The 25,359-nt window shown below is 35.4% G+C and overlaps 1 protein-coding gene and 2 non-coding genes across 5 annotated transcripts in view; 2 read left to right on the top strand and 1 right to left on the bottom strand.

Moving 5' to 3' along the window:
- Positions 1-25,359, top strand: part of LOC138711039 (serologically defined colon cancer antigen 8 homolog) — a 105,096-nt gene that overhangs the window by 6,111 nt on the left and 73,626 nt on the right. Inside the window, exons 3-8 of one of the 3 annotated variants that reach the window (XM_069842331.1) lie at positions 1,168-1,512; positions 3,083-3,235; positions 7,810-8,057; positions 9,476-9,614; positions 11,705-11,816; positions 13,596-13,645. In XM_069842331.1, the coding sequence (XP_069698432.1) occupies positions 1,168-1,512; positions 3,083-3,235; positions 7,810-8,057; positions 9,476-9,614; positions 11,705-11,816; positions 13,596-13,645 (1,047 nt within the window). Of the gene's footprint in view, positions 1-1,167; positions 1,513-3,082; positions 3,236-7,806; positions 8,058-9,475; positions 9,615-11,704; positions 11,817-13,595; positions 13,646-25,359 lie in introns of all 3 variants that reach the window. The other 2 variants (XM_069842330.1, XM_069842332.1) reach the window with 2 other exon arrangements.
- TRNAM-CAU (transfer RNA methionine (anticodon CAU)) lies at positions 16,638-16,710 on the top strand. Its single transcript has one exon. It is a non-coding gene; the product is annotated as a tRNA-Met (tRNA).
- Positions 22,558-22,629, bottom strand: TRNAN-GUU (transfer RNA asparagine (anticodon GUU)). The gene has a single exon. It is a non-coding gene; the product is annotated as a tRNA-Asn (tRNA).

Here is a 25,359-nt window from a genome sequence, read left to right as displayed (position 1 = left end):
TCTTCTCTTTTATATAACCAAACCATAGTTACGAGAAAGTTCGCGGTCAGAATGGCATCCTCGAATAATCTGGGTATCTCCCATCTCTGCCGCGGTCACTCTCTCTCTCTCCTCTCTCTGCTCCGCTATAACACATGCCCCAGGAAGCAGATGCGCGCGCAACCCGCCCAAACACGGCCGACTTAGCCCTTCCTCCGTCGGTCGTGAGATCGAATCTCACATGGCCGTCACAATATTATATTTTTTTTATTTTTACAATTCTTTGATTTTTCCTCTTTAAAAATGGTATATCACTAGAGCCCGGAATTTATGTATTTACATATTTTATTGTTACATATTAATGAGGGAATAAAAGACAAAATATTTTCAAAATTATTCATTTGTCCCAAATCTTAAGTATGTTTGTTGATCTCTTTAGAAAGTGTTTATGCTATCGCATTTTCAGTAGGCCTATTACCTTTTAAAAACGGGGAAAAAATCAAACCTATTAATATTAAAAAATATAAAATTTATAGGAAACATTTCATTTTTGGTTAAAATTTTTATGGTATTTCATTTTATTATTATTATTATTATTATTATTATTATTATTATTTTAGAAAATACCAACATAACTTTGTTAAGTATACTTTAAAGAAGATGCAGTAAAAATTTCAGCTTCCTAGCATAAAATTTGTGGAATCCTAGCAATGTGAATACACAAATGTGAGCAAAAAAAAAAAAAAAAAAAAAAGAGTTTAAAAGTTTGCGTACATTTTAAACTTCGTCAAAATGTAAAGTATGCATTACAGCTTCATTTTCTACAAAAAAAAAAAAAAAAAAAAAAAAAAAAAAAAAAAAAAAAAAAAAAAAAGATTTTTTTACCAAAATTACCAAATTTTCACCCATCCCCTCCCATAAGTAATAGAAATTAAGATTGCTTTGTATAGCCTAGTTATTCTCCAAAGGACTTACATATTTATATTGTAATATTTGTTAGGTGGGCCTACATAGGTTACAGTGAACTTGAACATGTTTTAAAATCTTGTCAAATCTTTAGGAATATGAAACAGTCTTTGATAAATCTTTTTTCAATGTTGTTTAATATTTGACAAATTTCCTTGAAAAGTACTGAATTGGAAGGAACATTTAATGGTGTACAACTACAGTATTTATGCTTCTGTACAGATGCACAGAGCTGATGACAGTGGGGATGAGATAGAGTCCGTGGCGTTGAGTGAGCGATCTCGTCATCAGCACCAGCACCAACACCAGCATTTCTTGCACCCATATCGGACTCCGTTATATGGATCAAAGCGCGCTCTCTATGCAGACACATCCACAAAGCTACCGCACGCTCACAGCTCACAGAACTTGCCATCTGCAGCGATGGGGAGTGGTGCAGGGGCAGCAGAAGTGCCAGAGACGTCGGTGAAAACTGAGGGGCCCCTGCCTCCACCCGAGCTCATGGCATTCATCGAGCGACAGGAAGAGTACATCGAGCAGCTGGAGAAGGAGTCTCAATACTGCAGGGTACGGGGCTGGAATTGCATTGAATCATGTCCACAGTCCTTATAAATAAGAACCAATTCGTTAAAAGTCTAAATATCACAATAACAGTCAATCAAGAGACTAAACGTTTGAAGAAATTATAGAGATCCTATGAATCCCCTGTTACCTTGTTTTTTTTTTATTTATTTTATCTTTCATGCTAAAATTAATTGATTGTTTTTGTATATGTTGTTGATTACATTTTTTTATTATAGTTTATTTTTACTGTATAGGTTATCTCATTAATTGAAATATTCAATTCCATAATAATAAAATTATTCCAGTTGGAATAATTTTATCCTCAATTTCGGGTGTTCACATTCTGGAAAGTCAGGGAAGTTAAATTTGATCATGGAAAGTCATGGATATCATTCTAATATTTTAAAAGTGAGGGAAATTTCTCCACTGATGAAACTTGAGTGGAAAATTTTGTGCTCTAACTTGCCGTAACCCGGGTCTTAGTAGCATTTTTTCAGGTGTGCATCGCAAATGAATTCATATGCTCACATTGACTGTATGAATGCACTTTTACTTCTGCTTTCAGTTACGCAATATCTTTTAATTTGTTTCAGGTTTTCATTGTTAAAATTTGAGAAACAAAACAATATTTCCGATTATCTTATTTCTAATCTCTACAGTAATGAATACTCCTAAAATAAGAGTCAAAACTTTTGGGGTGACATAGCATCACTTGTTTTCTGTCATGTTTTAATACTTTCCTCAAAAAAAGTTACTGAAGATGCATCTATACTGTTCAACTTTCTTTCAACTTTACTCAAGCAATACATGCAATATTGATATTTAATAATAATTAACATATATACATAGTGAAAATGATATTCAAAACAGCACACCATGTAGACACAAAATCTTCATGCATCCTAATTGAATGTGCGTTTTAAACTTGATTCTTGCAATATTCTTCCCACATTGCATGCATATGCGGATGAAAAATTGAACTGTTTGGATGCAGCTTTACAGTGTTATTCTTAGCAACCATTCAGTTTTTGCTGTGTTGGTTTTTAATTAAAAATTGTTTTGTAGTTTGCATGAAGTTTGTAAAATAAATATAAAAAATTAAAAAGAAAAATGAAAGCCAGGAAGTGGAGAGAGCTATGCCAACTTTGAGGATGATAGAGGCTGGATTTTTTCGCTTTTTTTTTTCTGGAAAAAAATCGTCCATAGCAGAGAACTTGATATTCTTCATTCAGGTCACTGGTTAGTCAGGAAAACCTAAAATTTTGATCAGGGAAAGTCGGGGAAAAATCAGGTTTTTTTTTTTCTTCACGTTGAAGTGGACACTGTATGAAATAAATAAATCTGAAAATCCTTTGAAAGTACTTTTATTAAATTATTACTATAGAATTGCCATTTATTTCTTTCCCTCAGATTGTCCAACTCTGCTTGCATACTGCATACAAATAGCACTGGGGTAAATAAAGCAGAAAATGAGTCTGCTGAAATACATTTATTACTGGATGGATATTAATAGTAGAATAAGTAATTGTGTAGATGTGTCACACTCTGATTTTCTCCTCTCTTTATTTTCCAGGATGAACTGTCTGCACTGTTAGGAAAAGTGAAGGAAGTGATATCGGAAAACGAGGGCTTACATGAACGTGAGAAAGCAGGCCTGCTCAAGTCGGTGTTCGACTGTTTTGAAACAGGAGACGAAGATGATCAGGACATGGAGCCCGAAGGGAAGGTGAGAGAGACTGGAGAACCAATACCTTTAAATTATTAAAAAGTGGAATACATTCAGTTTGCTGAAACTTTCAGGATAGACTTTACATAAAGATAAAACCACCAATGAGGAAGCCCAGTCTTCTGTAGATGCTTGTCAGGGAATCGTGCTAGGACCAGGTCTGGATTTGAGAGTGATGTTGCTGGCACCTATGCAGATCCTTAACCCATTAATGCCCAGCGTATGATTAAAAATACGGGGTGAGAAATATTTTTTCATTCATTTCCCTTTGACTTCAAGTTAACAATTTTTTTCATGTAAGCAGTACATGGATGTGGTTTAAGATTCAGACATTGTTGAATGTTCTGTGATCGTTTCTCTTGTTGGTATGAGGTTTCGAGTTTGGATCTTAAAGAAAAGAAAACATTGATTGGAATAAAGGTACCTATTTTCAATATAAATTATATCATGGATTATGAAACTAGTGCTAATATTACTTGTTAGGTGTTCGTGAATAATTCAGGCCATTTGGTGTACATGTATCTTTGTATAGAAGCATAGCAATTTCAGTTTCTAAATATGGTATGATATATCATACGCTGAGCAGTAATGATATCATTTTCTGTATATTCTGTTAGATGAGTTCTCCTTGGAGCATGTGTGAAATGGACGGCAAAAAACCTACAAACTATAAGCCTAGAGCAGAGGTATTCAAAAATGGAGTTTTAACTCCAACCCCTGGAAAGAGGTGAAAGGAGTATACTACGGAATACTGACGTATTATCCCTTCCGCACAGGGTGAGTGAGTGGGCTACTCGAGACAATGGTGGCATTTAGCTTACTGTTTATTTGATGAAAGAGTGATGGAACGGAGAAAAATTCTCTCCGGCGCCGGGATTTGAACCCAGGTTTTCAGCTCTACGTGCTGATGCTTTATCCACTAAGCCACGCCGGATACAACCCCGACGCCGTTTAGAATCGTCTCAGATTAAGCTCCATCTCTTGGGTTCCCTCTAGTGGCCGCCCTCTGCACTACGTCATAGATGTCTATGAATGCAGGACCGAAGTCCATACATGTGTTGAGGTGCACTCGAATGAGTGACTGGTTGGCCGGGATCCGACGGTATAGGCGCCGTCTTAAATCACAAAGTGATTTATTACGCATATCATATATATTTTGATGTACCGAAGTACATATGATATTTCCATGCAGATATTCTGCGTCATCATATGATGAAAGAGTGATGGAACGGAGAAAAATTCTCCCTGGCGCCGGGATTTGAACCCGGGTTTTCAGCTCTACGTGCTGATGCTTTATCCACTAAGCCACGCCGGATACATATATATATTACTGTTTATTACTCACACAATTCTAGAAACTGTAAAATATGCCGTAATGAAAGATTATCCATATATCATAGGATCTATGGAAGACATGTATCAATACCTTGGCATTTTGCTTTTGTCTGGATATCTCTAATTGCCTTTGCGAAGAATGTACTGGGAGATTCGTCCTGATAGCCATAACATTACAGTTGCAAACTGTACCACCAGAAACAAATTTGAAACAGTTCATCATTTCCTTCATTTCAGTCACAATAACACAATTGATAAGAATGATAAAATATACAAACTTAGGCCCCTCTTCAATCGTCTAAATGAAATGTTCCAGAACATGGTTGACATTGTTCCAAATTCGTATTCAGTTGACGAAGCAATGGAACCATATTTTTGTCATCATGGTATCAAGCAATTCATACGAGGAAAAACAATCTAATCTGGGTATAAGCCTTCGTGCTTGACGACGCCTGCAGGGTTCCTTATAAAGTTCAAACTGTACACAGGGAGAGTCGAACGAGCAGCAGGGGTGACTCTAGGAAATGCTGTTACATAGATGCTTTGTGTTGGATTGCTACGTGATGAAAGTAAACTGTTTATAGACAAATATTTTTTCTTTGGATTATTGTAAAAATTTTCAACAGTAAATATCACATGCTTTGGAATTATAACAGCCGATAGAATTGAAAAAGCACCTCCAAAGGATCTGAAAAAAATCCGTTAGAGGTACTTGCCATGCCATCAAAGACACGTCTAGTAATTTGACGATAGAATGACAATGCTCAGGTCACTATAGCAACAAATGCAGCAACACTAGATGTAGTTTCTTTAGGCTCATGCTCATGGTGGAGAACTAAGGATAAGAGAAAAATCATTGTTCAACAACCGAAAGTTATAAAAATTGTATAATGCATGTATGGGTGGTTTGGATGTGTTTGGCAAATTGAGAGGACTCTATCGACTTCGACTATGGTCCAAAAATGGTACTGGCCACTTATCAGATTTTATATCAACGGATCAGTAGTCAACTTGTGGATGCTGTACAGACAATATCAGAAGGCAATATCTCTGCTGGAATTCACAAGACAAATTGTAAAGTCACAGCTTGCAACACCACTAATGGGCATTTCTAAGACTGTAACACCTAAAGGGAGAAATCAAGTTCTCAATGAAATACGTTTTTATAGACTTGATCACCTAGTTGTCTGGTAAAGCACTCGGTGCAGATGTGCTTACCGTGAGAAATGTGCTAAATTTTGTTGCGTCAAATGTAATGTTGATCTTCATCCTGATACTTGTTTTCTAAAATATCATATCGTCGTGTGAATGCAAGAACTAGGTAACTCAAAATTTGCATTTTTTAGTTACCTCTTTTATAGCATAGCAAAAATCGCACAAAATGTAATCCAAGAACTAGGTACCGGTAACTGATCGAACGATACCAGCGACATCTATTTTCCAATATAACAAATAGGTAAATGAAAACGAGACATATTCCTTAGTGCAATAAATAAGTAAATAGGCAATGTCACAAAATATGAAAAATCAAGTTACCTAGTTCTTGCATTCAGGCGACGATATAAAGTGAAGAAAACCGAAAAAAAATGTTGGTGAAGTATCTAAAATAATAATTAAAGTGATTAGACATGGATATATTGTTCAAATATTAGTTCAAAATTCCTTTCTTACATCGTAGGGGCCTATTAAGTATTTGTATGAAACTGACACTGTAACTGCCCAGCGTATGTTATATCATACAGGTCATATCTACTATACCGGAAGAGACAAAATTGTAATTTTTGTGTATTTGTACTCAGTAAGGTGTAACAATTATAATATTATAAAATTATATGATTATGAATTAATTTTTTTGTCTGGGCATTAATGGGTTAATCCACGTGTATTTTGTGGGCCGTAACAAATGAACATTCCAATGTAGGGAAAAGTGTTCTAGTCTAGACATTATGCATACTACTATAATAAAAAGTACTTAGGAGTGACAGTTCTTCTGGGTGGAGGAAACACATTTCTGTTGTTCACAGTGACCACTCTGGTTGCCCTTTGATGTTCTTGCTATGATCATGATTAGGGATGTGCTGTTGCCATGTACATCACTGCTGTTCTCACTGTTACCTAAGAATCACACGTAATTCAAGGGAATATTTGTTCAGGTTTTCTTGGTGTTGTAATTTCAAGATATAGTTTCATATTTCATTGCTTGATGGACTTCAGATTGTTTTTATAACAGGCTGATGGATCATATGCCAGCTTAGTCCCTGACTCACAGAACCTTATGAGTTGAGTTCTGTTAAGTGTCAGTGTTGCACTCCTTCCATTTCACACGTCAATTCTAGAGTATTTTCAATAATATAATAATCTGCAATCTTACTAAGTTTTCTGCTCTGCACTAGCAACATCTATGAACCCCACTCTAGGTCCTATTCCACAGAGTATGGCATTATACACCATGGTTACAAATTATTGGACTATTTCAGAAGGCTATATTTCCACCAATATTGTACATCAATACATGATCTTACCACCATTTGAAAGAGAGAAGTGTGAAGTTTTATACTGACCTTAGATGCACTCGCTGTGAGCCCCACGTGTAATACTGTCCAGGCAGTAATCCCATTCTTGCCACCCTCTCTCAAACATGTCTTGTTTGACGTTCCTGATTGCTGTGTTAATGCTCCTTCTCAATTCTGCCAATGTCGCTGGAAGTGGAGACATGTAAACATTGTCCTTGACGAAACCCACAGAAAGAAATCACATGCTGTGAAATCTGGTGAATGGGACGGCCATGTGCAGAAGGTGCTGTCTGCGTCCATTGCACGACCAATCCATCGACGTGGTAGGTGTTGATTTAGGTACCTCCAGACCTCCGTATGGCAATGTGGAGGGGCTCTGTCTTGTTGGAAAATGAACCCTGTTCCTCCTCGTCCGTGGTTGTAGCATTAGCCAATTTACAGCACGTGAAAGGAACCTGGCCATGATACTGAGCTCAAGGCAGAATTTGGCATCAAATTCTCTCCTGTGTCAAAACTTCAGGATAACAGAAATAGCCTGAGAGCACGTGTTTTCCCCATCCGCACCCACAACCCATCCATATGCACAGTATGGTCTTGTCATTTGCTGCTATCTGAAGTTTAATAGAATATTTTTCAATAATTTTTATTGGTTCGTTTATCTGACGTATTTTCAGAGGTTCGTATCTCTGTGTTTTGTGTAACTGGTTGTAATTTGCTATTCAGCAGCCTGAAAAACAGAAGACGCAGCAGAACAAGAAGAAGCGTCTGGAAGGCCCGAGCATCATATTTGAGTCTCGAATAAGCGAGCTTGAGGCTCAGCTGACTCAGACCAAAATGGATCTCAGGAAAGCTCTGGAGGAGGCAGACCTCTACAAGAAGAAGCTGGCCGACCAACCCTTATCTTACGAAAGCCAAGGACTGGCAGGCACTTCTGACTGTTCCAGTCACAGACAGCAGATCGAGAGTCTGCAGAGGTTAGTTGAAATTCCTCTGTTACAATTCAGTATCTACAGTCTGGAATGTTTATAAACATTTGTGGTAAAAGGTTAAAGGGTCATTACTATTATAGAGAAGAATACTTTTATTATACTTGTTAATGCCCGGTTTCTGGAAAGACAGTTACCTGTTCATACAGGGTTATCTACGATTTAATATGCTGATATATTTAAAATGACTTTCAGAAACAACAGTTACCGTCATCTTTACAGTTATCTCTGCTACAATTAGTAATTGTGCCTCGGCCTGTAGTTACCTGGTTGTTAGTACTGATTCAAACAAATACCGACATGCAGCACTACTGCATTACTGTTTCGTAATATAACATTATGCAACGAGCCTATAATGGTAGTAATTAAGACGCAAGTATGTTTGTTTATGAAACGAGCGCAAGTTTCATACGACTTTTTATGCTCGACCATATTTCTAACTTGAAATTATTCAAAAGTATTCATGTTATGGTTATGTAAGTGAGTAGCGAACTGACCTGAATTGTGAGATGTGCGCAGACGCGAAAGTATTGATTTTTTCCGAGGCGGAATGTCATTGACCTTGATATAACGTAGAGAATAAGATGAACATTAGTCTTGATATAACCTGGAAATTGATTTAGAATTGAAAAACGAGATGACAAATTGAATTTATTTGAATATTATTTACAATTAACGCTAATTATTATAGTAACAGAACATAACCTTCTGCGACAGTATTGGATTTCCAGCCTCCATGACTTTTCGCTAATTGTCTTTCGATTGCATTCCGAGAATAATCGATACTTGCGATTTTATAATGGTACAAAGGTGATTTGTCATTGGCTGAACACCTGAACTTTAATGAATAGGTGTACTTTAATGAGGTGCATTAAAGGGCTACTACCAGGTGTATAATTACTACATTTCGGCATGGTCGAGCATAAACTATAATAACTGATATTAAATAATAATATAGATCGCAATAAATTAATTCACTATATTATCGGTATAGTTTAAGAAATTTGGCGTTTTATTTACGTAACTTACGGTAAATGTTCTACTTTCAATGACATATTAGGATAATAATATGTGTTTGTGAAGACAATTTCGAAGATCCCAAGCTTAATTTTCATTTATATCAAATTTTATAACGTATCTCCATTTACCCAAACACCATCGAATTATTCACAGAATTGGCCAATCAAAAGCTTCCAGAGACAAAAATTTCAAGGCGTAAAGACCTTGACATTAATGACTTCTTAAAAGTTAATGTATCTCTAAATATAAGGAACTAAATAAATTAGCTTCATATGGGCTCTGTACCATGTGGTACATATTGTCGTTTATTTTCTAGTCAGTAGACAAGATTTATTCTAGTCTTGGTTGAAGTGGCACGTCACTGTAGAGTATGAATCCACTTACAGGGAAAAGGATGAGTTGAATGAGAATCTGATCAAACTGCAGGCTGCCTTGGCGCAGTTCCGTGAGAAAGAAGCGGATGCCTCGCTGAAAGTGAAGCGTAGCCTGGATGTGGTGGACCAGGCACAGTTTGAGAAGGCTCAGGTATGTGTTCATGGGGACTGCAGTTGAATACAAGAAGGGAAACTCTTCTTTCTTCTTGTCCTATTTTATACAGCAGTAATAAGTCATTAGCTTTAAGGTATGATACATTGAAATATCTATCAACAGAGTTCAGGAGAAAGTTGTGTGTGCTCAGATACATGCGAGATTTGTACAATTTGCTTGAGGAGGGAAGTAACGTGTATTTCTTACAAGGAAACTACTAATGAATCATGTCGAAACCTCTCCTCAAACTGCGCACACTGTTTCATTTTCACAGCCGACAAATAAAGATGCTCTTCAAGGGACCGCATAATAAATGCGTATTAAACAGCCCTGTGTATTAGCGGTAGTGGTTGATTTTAGGATTGTTTTATTTTAACATAAAGAGGTAATATAGTATAAACATTTATCTAAGCAATGTATACATGAAATACAGTATATTTCAGTAAAAGAATTTTTACAGGATAAGAGTTACGTACATGACATTACTTCTTTTCTGAAAAAGTTAGAGAACACAAAGTATGGGTGTGTGATAGATTATTCACAAATTAAAATTTAAACTAATGCTGCCATGGTGGTCTAGTGGTTATAATGCTGGACTTATAATTCTATGGACCCAGATTCGATCTTTTATTATTTATTTATTTAATTACAGTCTGTCAACACAAGTGTTATAGACATAGTCAAGGTAGGGGTTAGAAAACATATGCCTGTTAGTAATTATACAAAATCAATATCACAAAATATTTTGTAAGTATAACATATGACTTTCAACATTGAGAAACTCACTGCCTAGTTAGAAACCAGTCTGATATTCGACGTGTAAATAGGGCCTTAGATAAATAAAATAATCCGAATGGAAATTTATTTGCTACCTTTAAGGCCATATGTTCATAATTATTCATAAATTTAGACAGCCGAACAAATTTTTGATTAAAACAATTGAGTTGTTTAGTGTCAAGGCTGTGCACATCTCCTCTAACAGAATAAATTTGTTTATTAACATAGGCTAGATGGGAAATGCCTGTTATTATTTGGTTGAGAAGCTTTTGTCATCCAGTCTGCTTTAAAAAAAGCTGAAAGTTAGAATTTATAAAACAGTTATATTACCGGTTGTTCTGTATGGTTGTGAAACTTGGACTCTCACTTTGAGAGAGGAACAGAGATGAAGGGTGAATCATTTTGAGGGAAAAATTGTTCTGGGGTCGGGTATCGAACCCGGGACCTTTGGTTAAACGTACCAACACTCTACCAACTGAGCTACCCGGGAACTCTACCCGACACCGATCCAACTTTTCCCTCTATATCCACAGACCTCAAAGTGGGCTGACAACCATCAAGCAACGAACATTGAGTGCACTAGAGCGTTGGTATGTTTAATCAAAGGTCCCAGGTTCGATACCCGGCCCTGGAACAGTTTTTCCCTCAAGTTATTCAAATCAACTTTACAGCGAGTTATACCTGAAAGCTTGATTTGCATTTGCAGAGATTAAGGGTGTTTGAGAATAAGGTGCTTAGGAAAATATTTGGGTCTAAGAGGGCTGAAGTTACAAGAGAATGAAGAAAGTTACACAACGCAGAACTGCATGCATTGTATTCTTCCTCTAACGTAATTAGGAACATTAAATCCAGACATTTGAGATGGGCAAGGCATGTAGCACGTATTGGTGAATCCAGAAATGCATATAGAGTGTTAGTTGGGAGGCTGGAGGGAAAAAAGATCTTTGGGGAGCCGAGATGTAGATGGGAGGATAATATTAAAATGGATTTGAGGGAGGTGGGGTATGATGATAGAGACTGGATTAATCTTGCTCAGGATAGGGACCAATGGCGGGCTTATGTGAGGGCGGAAATGAACCTCCGGTTTCCTTAAAAGCCTTTTGTAAGTAGGTGAGATGTATTATTGAATAATGGTCCTGTGCCTAATTTCTCTCATAGCACAGCAGATGATCTTAAAAATGAGCAGTGTAACAGGTCTCCAATCTCCTAAACTTAATTCTGTGTTTGATTTATAAAATTTACGTAATGTTCCTGGCAGGCTATGTCTCATAGTAACGCAGTAGTGAGGTAACAAAGGACTCTATCGATAGGTTGAAAATGGAGGAGGAGAGAAACAGACACAGGACGAAACTTGTAAAGTTGAGGCCAAGTTGGAGGTGATGAATTCTAAAGTTGCAGCCGAAGATGTTGCTAATGAACCTCGTAAGTTTAATAAGTTTGCTGTCATTTTGTAGACTTGGTTTCCCCTTCCCTGGCTTTGGAGTGTAAGGAATTGCAGCATAGAAGATAGTTTTGTGTTATGGGATTGCTACACCTGCGCATGAAGCCTTTCACCGTGTTTAATAGTCACTCATTGTCTGATCTACAAGCATTTGTTTTGGATTTATTATATTTGATGTTAACAGTGACTTGTAGAAGAGGTTCCAGCATGTCAGGACATCATTAGAGCCTTCAACTACATCATAGTATTGAACAGTAATAGTACAACTCCGTGCCTATAGAGCCCGAAATTTAAACTACACAAAACATAACTTAGCAGGTACCAAATTCAAAATGCATACATTCAGCACTAGATTGGGCCAGGCTGAGTAGATACAGGGCGATTCAAGAAGAATAACAAGACTTGGATTGTGATCAAGATTTATTTTCGTTACATTTCTTTGCTTTCATCTGTATGTTGAACTTGTACCGAATGTTTAAAAGTTGTGTATTATGACTGGCGTTCGTGATAACTATAACATTCTGTTTGTCATAATGAGTACTGAAATACACACTGTTGAACAGTTACTGATTCATATGCAGTATGTTTATAACAATAATTCTTTCGTGGCTTAAGCAAGCACTATTTCTGTAATAAAGTAGGTGCTCACTTACTGGAACGGATCCATATGGCACGTTCGGATTTTTATTATTTCCATTATTTTAAATGGAACATTGCCTACTTGGCCGTAGCGCCTCTGTCCACATGACCAGATTCCATTCATAATTCTGGCCAGAGAATACTAAACGGGTTTCCGTACAGTCCAAGATCAAAATAAAGAATGTCATGGCAAATGTATTGATTGCAAGGCCTCCAGTCATTAATATTGAAGGTATAATGAAATGGATGACGCGAAGGTAATTTTATAAAGTCCAATAGCATGAAGAGTTTTGTAATTTGTGAAATTAGAATAATACAATGTAATATATAGAAAGAACGTACGGTATGAGATTGGGAAAATACTGAATTAACCAGGTATGTCCTTCATAATTTATTTAAGTTACAGAGCTATTCATTTTATTTCATGGTTCAGCTCAGAACACTACAATGAAATAATGTGCTCTAGCAGTAAATTACAGCATTATTTGATTATTAATTCGGAAATGCAGAGAAGTGAGCGATACTATAATAAAAATCCGAATGCAATGAACGAGTTTTTTCCAGTAAGTGAGCGCCTACCTATAAAAATCCCCCTTTTCTCCGAGTAGAAATAAGATACCGTATCCACAGTAATGTAAATAAATTATCAAAGAGATGTAAAAAAAGAGTAAGTTGGTCCCAAGATCGAATTCAGTAATTATGGACGATTTTGTGGCATTTCTTTGTACTGTTGTATGTCATTTCTAATACAGGTAGTCTGTAATGAGTGTAAAAAGGCCGAAACTGCAAGATTAGCCATGCTATTTACATCTAGATATTTAGTTTGTTTTGCGACATTATTTTAATCGTGGTCGTGAAAAATGGAAGGAAAACTATTAAAAAGACGGGAATGTGTTAGGTTGTTGGACTTCTAGTTGCCACGCCCTGGCTTCTGTAGCTGCACCATGAAACCAGAAGAGAATGCGGCATGCTGAGATGTGTGTTGTCTTGTGTTGCGTTGTGTCCTGTAGGTAAGTGCACGCCGCCTGTCTGTCTGTCCGTCTGTCTCCCTGATTTGACTTTCTGGATTGTAATTTGTCAAACTGACTGTGACATTGATATTAATGTATTAATCTTTTCAGAAGATGCTGACAGTGCTGATGTCGAAGTGACGCATTTGGAGATTATGCAAGTGAGTATTATTATTATTATTATTATTATTATTATTATTATTATTATTTTATACCCTCATTTTTGTGCGGTTTCTTGAAAGTACAGTAAAACTTCTTTTATATGTTTCGCACTTAAACATTTTTCACATTTATTCGTCATTTTTCCGACGTTCCAGCAGAATTCCAACACTTTCCATGTTAATTTATTTCGGATATATTGATAGTGTTTTATAATAAGGGCGCTGTCAACAATTTTGTGGCTTTATGTTAATAAACGGTTATAAATCATTTCTCCAGCGACTCATTTCTTTGATGTAGAAAAATAAAAAATCATAACGAAAATATTGAGATAAAATAACACATCTCGTTAAAAATTATGAATCTTAAACAGTTTTTTAGATCACCTGATTTTATTGATAGCACTCTTTTACAAAACACCATCTATATGTTTTTTGTTCATTCGTTTCTTACACTTCCACGATCCTATTTTAAATCCCAGGAGGTCATTGTTACGTTCTGAATCAGTTTTACTCGAAATTAGCTTTGCTGCTGAATGACATTCCCTGAAATTATTGAAGGCATTCAGTAGGAGTTGTGCGAGGAAGATGACAATGAGCTGGCTTCTAAGAATCTAGTGTTCTTTAAAAAAATAAATAATGTTTTATTTATTCTGACAGAGTCAAGGTTATGAGGCCTGCTCTTTCACTTATAAGGAAATACCTACATGATAATATAATGTTGTAGTTTTTAATGCCAGGCGTTTGACAATAAAGTTATTTGACCTCTTGCACTCCAATATTTTTCAAAGATATTATCATGACCAGCCACTGAAGCACAGATTTTGAGGTGTTCCGAATCCATTTCTTGGGATAATATAATGTTGTTGTTTTCTAATGCCAGGCGTTTGACAATAAAGTAATTTGAGCTCCTGCACTCTAATATTTTTCAAAGATATTATCATGACCAGCCACTGAAGTACAGATTTTGAGTGTTCCGAATCCATTTCTTGGGATAATATAATGTTGTTGTTTTCTAATGCCAGGCATTTGACAATAAAGTCATTTGAGCTCCTGCACTCCAATATTTTTCAAAGATATTATCATGACGAGCCACTGAAGTACAGATTTTGAGGTGTTCCGAATCCATTTCTTGGGATAATATAATGTTGTTGTTTTCTAATGCCAGGCATTTGACAATAAAGTCATTTGAGCTCCTGCACTCCAATATTTTTCAAAGATATTATCATGACCAGCCACTGAAGCACAGATTTTGAGGTGTTCCGAATCCATTTCGTGGGATAATATAATGTTGTTGTTTTCTAATGCCAGGCATTTGACAATAAAGTCATTTGAGCTCCTGCACTCTTAATATTTTTCAAAGTTATTATCATGGTCAGCCACTGAAGCACAGATTTTGAGGTGTTCCGAATCCATTTCTGAATAATATATTAATACAGAAGAAAGTTATTGGTGTACCTAAGACAAAATCGAAACGGAAAAATATGCATAAGCTAGAGGATTATGGAACTTAAATACTTACTTAAACTAGATGACAAATTAAATTACATGATTACTTTATAAACTAGTTACAATTGTGAATTATAATATATACCCTGGAACAGTGTGTGTTCTAAAATAAGATGTTTCACTTTAGACTTGAAAGAGTTTAAGGTTCGGCAGCCCCTAACATCTGTAGGTAATGAATTCCAAGAACGGATAGTGTCTGTTGTAAAAGACAAAGAATACGCGGAAGTTTTATGGAAAGAGACTGAGGACAGAATGTCGTGTTGTGATCAGGTGTACAGATTATTGTGTGTGCATAGATTATGAAATCGTGATGCAAGGTATTCAGGAGTTGATGTGTACAAAATCTGATAGAGAAGAGAATTCATTGAAAGACCGTAAGATATGATCATGGAGACGGATATTACATATAAACCAAACACAGGCATTATGAACACGCTGTAATTTTTGGGTCATTATAGCTGAGATCACTTAATAGAGCGTCACAGTAGTCTAACTGTGGCATGATAAGTGTCTAGACTAAGTTTTGTTTTAATTTAAAAGGAAGACAATTTTTATTCGTCGAAGTGAGTACAGTATAGAAAATACTTTTTTACATACATGTTTAGTCTGTGTGGTCTAGTTTAAATGTACATCGATATGAACGTCCAGATTTTTTACACTTGCACTACACGCGATTTCAGTGTTATTTACAACTACGGCAGGAGGTTATTGCTTTAGAAGCATTGAAACGTTTTGTAAGAGATTCTGATTTAACTCAATAAATTGAGGAACAGTTTTATTAGTAGTATCACAATTTGAGGCGTGGTTTATTCCTTTGGAGGAAACAAAAGCAAACAGTCCAAAATAACTGACAAAATTGTGTAAAATAATCACATGGTCAAGAACAAGCTAATTAAATTTAATAAAACTTTCTGTATCAGAGTTTGAAATGTAATATATCAGCCAGCTTCTGCTGTAAGCAGCTAGGATTTTATACAAATAATCTTACATTCTTCAAGAATGTGTGTTATAAATTTGAGTACCATATTATAGACTCCTCAAATATGGCTTAATTGTGAAGTTCTAAATTTCTCTTCTGAAAATTTGACTTGACTCATTCTTTGCGTATAGTCTTCAGATGTCATTTCAGTTATACGTTTTTCCCACTTACGCTTTTTTTTTTTTCCTTCAGACCTCTATAAAAACGTAGGGCTATAAACGAAGTTTTACTGTGCCTACTCTCCGTCACATGGAGGGTTTCTGTTGTCTTATTCCTCACTTATTTTAAAAGTGGAATTAGGATTACAGCTTGATCTATGCCGTAGTTGTTTGAAGTAAGTTCGATCTTTTTCAGGCTCCTCTGTAAATTTAATATTTGAGGAGAAAAATTCGTTCCAGCGCTGGGGATCGAACCCGGGTCTTTGGTTCTACGTACCAAGCGCTCTGACCACTGAGCTACATCGAATTCATCGAAGGAGGAAAGTTCGATCCGGTGCTGTGGATTGAATTCGGCGTAGCTCAGTGGTCAGAGCACTTGGTACATAGAACCAAGAACCCGGGTTCGATCCCCGGCGCTGGAGAGAATTTTTCTCAAATATTAAGTGTCAATATTACAGATAAATTCTGTAGGACAAATTAATATATCTATAATATTCTCCTCTGTAAAGTATTTTAATTTTCTGTGGATGATAGCACAATCACTATTGTCTGCACTTCTTGCTGGTCCCAGATAGTTTGATTTCGTAAGCCAGTTCTCTGTATTTGATACATTTTTCAGTCCACGTTGTTTGAAGATAGTGTATTTGCTATTATAGAAATATCAATGAATGTTGATGTTAGATGATTATATCAATAGAAACAGCTGACTGTGGTACAGGGTCGTACCACATCGTACATGTGTCAGAAACTTTGAAAGATTGATGTATGCGCCAGTGACAACTTTTACGAATCCTATTAAGTACTGTTCTATACTTATTCTTCGCTAGCACGGATGTAATGAAATCACGATTTTTTTTTTTCCGAGTGTTCTCTCGAAACATTAATTCATGATGTAACCATTTTATTGTAAATTATCTATTCCTTCTGATGAGAAGAATTGAGTGTGACTTTTCTGTCAAGGTAAATTTGCAAGTAACATATTTAGGTTTATATTTTGTTGCCCTTTCTTGATTGAATTTTGTCTAGAAGTGAATGTCTTACATTGATTAATGTATCAAGCCACGGCCATTATAGATGTTTTACATGTACCTGCTTTTGTGCTGTAAGTCAGGTGTTGAGTACTGCTGTCTGATGAACGTCCTTTGTCCCTATTCATCATTTGGAAACTTGTGTGTAATGTCTTAGTATGATGCCTGTTGATGTGTTGATGAGTATGGTAACAATTAAGACTTTATGCATTCTTCAACGTCCTTGTGGTTTTTGTGATAATTCTGAATGGTTTTTAATTCTTCTTTGTATACTGTGGGAATGTTGCTTGCATTTGGTAACACAGTATCAGTTGTTGGGAGCAAAAGAGATTGCGAGTATCAGGTGTGGATGGATGTAATGTGGATACTCTTATTGCCAGCCCTGTTGCCATTAGTCACTAGTCTTAATTAGATAGCTACTAATTTTGCTATAAACAAATATGTAGTTCATAATAAACATTGCAACGTCCTTAGTATTTTTTTAGTTGGTTATTTGATGACGTTGTATCAACTACTAGGTCATTTAGTGTGTATGGGATTGATGATAGTGAGATGGTATTTGGCGAAATGATGCCGAGGATTCACCATAGATTATCTGACATTTGCCTTACGGCTGGGGAAAACCTCAATAAAAGCCTGCACCTGAGTGCAACTTCAGATCTGCAGGCAAGCGTCTCAGTTGAGTGAGCTACACCAGTGGCTCTCATTAGTTTTCAGGTGTTAATTTTTCAAATATCGATTTTCGTAACTGTACAAGTCGAGTTGGATTAGTTTTAAGAAAATCAAAGAATAAGTAAGCGTGTAGTGATACAGATTTTTTTTCTGGCACAGAATTGGAAGTATTAATTAAGGGGAAAGGATGGTATTTTTGGTGAAAAATGAGTAAATTTAAAAAAAAAAAAAATTCTTTAAAATACCCTGTGATGTGTGGAATGCATAGCATAACATTTTGAGGGTATTTGTGCTCTTATCGGATGTTGAGTCGCCATTTTTAAACTTCCTGCGTTATGGATTTTTAAATCACTCGCCCACTTTTATTGTTGTTTCCGGTAAATTAAATTTTCAAAAAAAAAAAATTGTTTTTCTATAAAGTACCCTTTGATGTGAGTGGAATGCATTGCATAACATTTTGTGGGTATTTGTGCCCTTATCGGATGTTGAGACGTCATTTTTAAACTTCCTGTGCTATGAATTTTTAAATCACATGGCCGCTTTTATCGGTTTCCAGTAACTTCATTTTTTTTGCTACATTGCCAGGCAAAAATGGATATAATTTCTGAACTATTAAAGATACATGCATGAAATTTGGAACACACATTCTTTAGACTATTAGGAAACTTTTCTCTGTAACAGAATTTTGTTAATTGATTTCATTTTAAGAATACATCCGTTTGTTTGCAAGAAAGGAAATTAGAAAATTGTTATTAAATTTTAATTGTTTATTTTACAAACGTAGGGACTAATATAAAAATTCTGTTACGGACAGTTTGTAGAACATGCTTTTGCAAATACATTGCAAAAAAAAAAGTGTTTGAATCTATCTTTAAAAACGGTTTAGATATATCGGTTTTAGTACAATCCTGCATTCGGTATATTTTTTTCAAATTTGGGCCCCCAAATATATATATATATATATATATATATATATATATATATATATATATATATATTTTTTTTCAAAATATTTTTATTTGGTTGAGTTGCCACAGCTATGAGCTCTCTACATACAAAAAATTAATATTTTACACCAAATAGGAAAAAAGTTTTAAAATATACCATCCTCTCCCCTTAAAGTGAACCAAATCATAGATGTTGCTGGGGGAAAGCAATCAAACTAGGTTTTCAAGCAAAAACAATGTTCTAAGAAACAATACAGTTGTACCAAACTCGGACTGAAGTTTACATAGGAATTTTCAGTCATCCGGTACATGTCTTATTTGCTGTTAAAGCATTTGTTATGTATGTGATTGTTTGTAAGAGACGACTTTTCTCTGTAGGTACAGAATGTTGAAATGTGTAGCTTTGAAATAAATGAATGCCTTCACGTGTTTGATGGAATAGTACATCTTATTTAGGCTATTGGAGTACATCAGTGAATGTTGTGATTTTTCTGAATGCATGGTAGCAATATTGTTTATCATGTGCTTTGCTTGAGCCATTGACAAACGCATATCTTTTGTTTTCAAGCTCTTCTGCTCCAAGTTCTGTACATTTCATTTTATTTTGCTTGGTAATATTTAATATTGACCTATTGTGATGTATTGTAAGTTTTTATTTATTCTGTGTGACACAAATGTCACTTGCCAAATATGAAATGCATTATTGTATTTGGAAATAACTGTTCTCCAAACCTTTATACATGAAACAGACGACCTTTTCAAAATTTACAAAATACTCTTAGCAACTGAGAGACCAATAAAAATGACCAATCTGTAAGAACTTCATGATTAATACAAAAAATGTTGTTGTTGTTTTCTAATGCCAGGCGTTTGACAATAAAGTCATTTGCCCTCTTGCACTCCAATATTTTTCAAAGATATTATCATGACCAGCCACTGAAGCACAGATTTTGAGGTGTTCCGAATCCATTTCTTGGTTTGAGTTGCACAATGGACAGTTAGGGGACTGATATATTCCAATTCTATTCAGGTGTTTGGCCAAACAATCATGGCCTGTTGCCAATCTAAATACAGCTACAGACGATTTTCGTGGTAAATCGGGAATTAACTGTGGATTTTGATGCAGAGAGTTCCATTTTTTCCCTTGGGATTGTGTTATCAAACCCTGTTTGTTGAAGTCCAAGTATGTAGATTTAATAAATCTTTTCACAGAGTAATACGTAGATTTAGTAACAGGTCTGTAAGTAACAGTGCTGCCCTTCTTTGCTAAAGCATCAGCATTCTCGTTTGCCAGGATTCCACAATGGGATGGTATCCATTGGAATACAATTCTTTTATTGAGTGATATTAATTGAGAGAGCATTTTAGTTATTTCTGCTGTTTGAGATGAAGGTGTGTGTTTAGAGACTATTGATAGAATAGCTGCTTTAGAGTCTGACAATATAACTGCATTTTTAAATTTACTGATGTGGCATAGAAGATTCCTGAGACTTTCACTTATTGCAATGATTTCTCCATTAAAACTTGTTCCATACCCAAGAGTTCTATAAAGTGAGAAGAGACAGCACGTAACACCTGTTCTCTTGAGATCAAGGATCCGTCAGTGTATAAATGAAGCCAGTTTTGTGGAGGGTATCTAATATTAATTGTCTCTATTTCAGTGTTTACTTCTGATTTCAGTATTTCTTCTGTTAAATTTAGATTATATTCCATATTTAATAGAGTTAAAGGGTTTGGTTTAATTTGTAGGTTTTCTTTTAAATTCGGGATATTGATTTTCTGTTTTAATTCTTGAACAATGGATACAAAAAATACGAACAAAGAAGAAACCTCCCCTGGCCCCAAATTATCCTTAAACAGTTTGCCATTGAAACAATTGAGACAAGGCACCCAGAAAAGGAATAGTACCTTTACATAGATGCATCTCTAATGTGCACAGAAGATGGTGCAGGATCTGGGGTATTTTCTGAAAAATTTTCACACCATATCTCATTCATTCATTCATTCATAGTGTTCTGCCCAAGGGCAGGTCTTTCACTGCAAACCCAGCATTCTTCAATCTTTCCTCTTTTCTGCCTTCCTCTTAGTCTCCACATATGATCCATATATCTTACTGTCGTCTATCATCTAATATCATCTTCTACCCCGAACTCTTCTCCCATTCACCATTCTTTCCAGTGAATCCTTCAGTAGGCAGTTTCTTCTTAGCCAATGACCCAAACAATTCCTTTTCCTCTTCCTGATCAGTTTCAGCATCATTCTTTCTTCACCCATTCTTTCCAACGCAGCTTCATTTCTTATTTTGTCTGTCCATTTCACATGCTCCATCCTTCTATATAATTTACCACTGAATAAATGGATGTGGTTTCAGCTAAATGGAACCACAGTACCTTAAGCTATGGCATTTTATGTGATTGGACGAGATGGACCTCATTTATGGCCTCCACAGCCACCAGACTTCACATCTCAATTTTTTTTTATTGGAATATATTATGTATTGTGGTATACGATATTTCCTGCTAGAATGTCATTAGTAAGAGATTTGTTCCAAAGAAAATAATTTGTTATGCTTACATTTATTTTGTCATTTCAAAATAATATTGTTATCCCCATTTGGCAAGTGAGTATTGTGTTACATTGTATATAAAAATTACATTATAAAACTTTAAATGTTATTAAAATAATAATCTCATTATCTTTAAATAAATCTTAATAATAAAATAATGAAAATAACTTATTTTGTTACTTCTGTGCCTCACATTGTAATACAGTGTATGCATATTATTTCATTGTAGGGAATGCCCATAGAATTGGATTTGACTCCAGTGCCAACTGTTGAAGATGCAGCCGAATTACAGCAAGGCATACATTCTGTCTCAAGTGTATCTACAAACATAGAACAGAATAAGAAAAAAAGCAAAGCCACTTCTAGAAAGAAACTGCCAGCCTTGAGATTCTCGAAAGAGTCTGCTTGTGTGTCGGACCTCGCTGAAAACAAGATGAAACTTGTTCTGCTAGAAATGAAGAATGCAAAGCTGGCAGAGGAGAAGCTGAAGCTGGAGATTCTTGTGCACAAAGCAAGGCTGGAATATTATAAGAAAAGAAATGCGAACCGCCAAGCTGCTTGTAAAAAGGATTGATTGGATAGCAGCACGATGAATTGTATAGATTTATTATTAGTAGTTGCTGGAGGTTATTTTTATAAATAGACAGTCCAAGTACAGTGTGATTGAAAATACAGTATTTTGTGAAAATTTCGAAAGCATGCACAGGGCTTCGAGTACAACAACTTCTGTTAGAGGGCCATGCCTGTTAGATTCACCCTGCAGCAGTATGGGCCCCTAGAAACTGCCACTGAAAATATTTTGCATAACCGGTACCGGTACCCAGCAATTATAATGGATGCATTGCGATCCTGTTCTGTTTGTTCCACAGTCTGTTTTTCAGTCCTGCTGTAGTATCATTGTAGCTGTGGCTAGGAGTTCATAACTATAGATTGAATCCAGTAGAAATATTGTGTTCTTATTAAAGAACTGGTTTACTTGGAGCTCTCTTCACGCCCCTGAAGTTATGACCAAATGTTTTGAATCACTAAAATGTAGTAATTTCGAGGGAAAAATTGTTCCGGAGCCGGGAATCGAACCCGGGACCTTTGGTTTAACGTACCAACGCTCTACCACTGAGCTACTCGGGAACTCTAACCGACACCGATCCAATTTTTCCCCCTTTTTTTTTTTTTTTGGATCGGTGTCGGTTAGAGTTCCCGAGTAGCTCAGTGGTAGAGCGTTGGTACGTTAAACCAAAGGTCCCGGGTTCGATACCCGGCTCCGGAACAATTTTTCCCTCGAAATTATTCAAATCAACTTTACAGGGAGTTATACCTGAAATCTTGATTTGCATAATACACGTTACTGTTCGTTAACAGAAAACCACAATTTAAGTCACACGGAGTTAGTGTGCACTCGAAGTTGGTTGCTTGACGGTTGTCAGCCCACTTTGAGGTCTGTGGATATAGAGGGAAAAATTGGATCGGTGTCGGTTAGAGTTCCCGAGTAGCTCAGTGGTAGAGCGTTGGTATGTTAAACCAAAGGTCCCGGGTTCGATACCCAGCTCCGGAACAATTTTTCCCTCGAAATTATTCAAATCAACTTTACAAGGAGTTATACCTGAAATCTTGATTTGCAATAAAATGTAGGTCTATAAAAAGAGAAAGAAAGAAATTAAGAACTGTAAATATAACTTCACATGAAATAAAGCCAGAAAGATGTACACAATATGTTTTTAGAAATGTTGGCTTTTCTTTAGTGGATATAACTTGTCAGTATTGCACAGACATTACTTTCGTTAATTGTTTTTTTTTAATCCGTTTGTACACGATCAAATTTTCTTCAAATTCAGTGCTTCATAAAACTTTTCAAGACTTGATCAATATTTCACAAGTTTTATTGTCAAATCACTTACAATACTTTAAAAGTCTTTGATTGTCTTGAAAGTGGATAAGAATATATTCTAAAATATTATGGCGTCCTAGTCAAGAGAAGTTGTTTGCGAGTTACTTCAGTTATATGAATTGAATCCATGCCTATATGCTGTGGGTTCTGTGGAATACTATAATAAAACGAAAAATAATGTGTATAAGGAAACTGCAAAGCGGATACCTCAAATTATATATCAATATTGGTAAATGTATTTTTTTTAATGAAGGAGATTCTAACCTATAAGGCTAACCTAGTAATACTAATAGTGAAAATTTTGTTTTAAAACAATATGCAGTCTTAATATTTTTTGTTTTAGCATACCGTACAGCAATGCAAAAAAAAATATATATTTTTTGTGTAATCTAGTTATTCTCCAAAAGATTTACATATTTATATTACGAACTAGTGGCTTGTGCAGCAAATATTGCTGCAAACTAAGTTCGTTAGACGTTCAAATAAAAATTTTTCAGATTTATTTTCAATGAAGAATACTTGTCGTTTCGATAGTTATTTGCTTCCATATCCATAATAATGAAACATACTCCCTCTGAATGGATATTTTTAGGCCAAATACTTTTTCCTGAACCTATCCAACTTCAGTTTTTGAGTTTCAACGCGAAAACGCAAGTATCAATGTCAGGATGATAGCAGTAGCTGTTTCAGGTCATTGTGGATTTTAGGTAAAAGTTAAAAAAATGTCAGGTTTGCTAAGCTTTCGAACAATAGCATTTTCGTATAGCTGCTGCATGTAGAACTTGAAATGTAGAGTATAAAACCATTTTATCCTACTAAGAGATCTTGCTGAAATGATCTGGAGACTACAAAATTTTCTAGGCCTCTTATTTTATCAGTAAGTAATAGCTACCTTTTGATCTTTCGGATAAACTCCAGAACATGGATTGTACCCTTTCCCTCTTACTTCAAAATTCCAACCTTGTGCACACAAAATAAATTATTGGTACTGAAAAGTGCCTTTTCGTAAATATAATGATATGCATTCCACAAACGCAGACAAATCTGCTCTTTTTAGTATTTTAGATACACAGCCAATAAATATATGAAAAAGACCCAACCCTACTGGTTTAATAAGTATAAAAATATTTGATTTTTAATAACAATATTATTATCTTATTTAAGTTTTGTAGTTATATATAGCAGCCACTCAGTAAATTATAGAAATGAAGATCTAAATTGAGATATTCTCTACATTTACTTACATAACCACAAAACGTTTCACTTTCATGTCATCAATATAGCATGAATATTATGTACAATTAATGAAAAATAGATGCATCATGATATTAACTATAATAATATTTAATTTCTAATGGTAATAATGTCATCAAACCACCTCAAGAAGCGTAGATTTGAATATCCAATACACACCTGTACTCAGAAAATTATACTCTGCAGAATCAGTTTTTAATAACAAATTGAATTGAGCTCTAAATATGTCGGAAATCCTGCAGGTCATGGCCTTCGTGTAATAGCCTATTGTTTATTGTAGTGTGTGTTTTGTTCTGAAATTCAATCAAGTCGGCCGTGATTCCATCAAATTAGTTCTCAAAACTGACAACAGATGGATTTTGGAAAATAGGAAAATTATGTAGGAAAATTGACATGTCACTGAAAACTACTACTTTTCCGAAAAACTTTGGATGCCAGGCATGAAAATGAGGAGTCACTCATTAAAATCCGTTCAGCCGTTTTCCCGTAATTTCCATTACCAGTTCAAATTATATATATAGATATAATATTTGGTAGGTTATAGTGAAATTGAAGCATGTGTTTTAAAATCTTCTTAAATCTTTAGCAATATGAAACAGCTTTCATAAATGTTTTTCAATATAGATCAATCTTTGACAATCTTTGACAGGTTTTCTTGTGCAGTATTGAATTGGAAGAAAAACTTTAATCATGAACAAACAGCTTTAATCTGGACAGCA

Source organism: Periplaneta americana, chromosome 12, assembly GCF_040183065.1.
Source record: "Periplaneta americana isolate PAMFEO1 chromosome 12, P.americana_PAMFEO1_priV1, whole genome shotgun sequence".
Classification (NCBI taxonomy): domain Eukaryota; kingdom Metazoa; phylum Arthropoda; class Insecta; order Blattodea; family Blattidae; genus Periplaneta; species Periplaneta americana.
The sequence above is the reverse complement of the archived record's forward strand: the minus strand, read 5'-3'. Positions and strand labels throughout refer to the sequence as shown.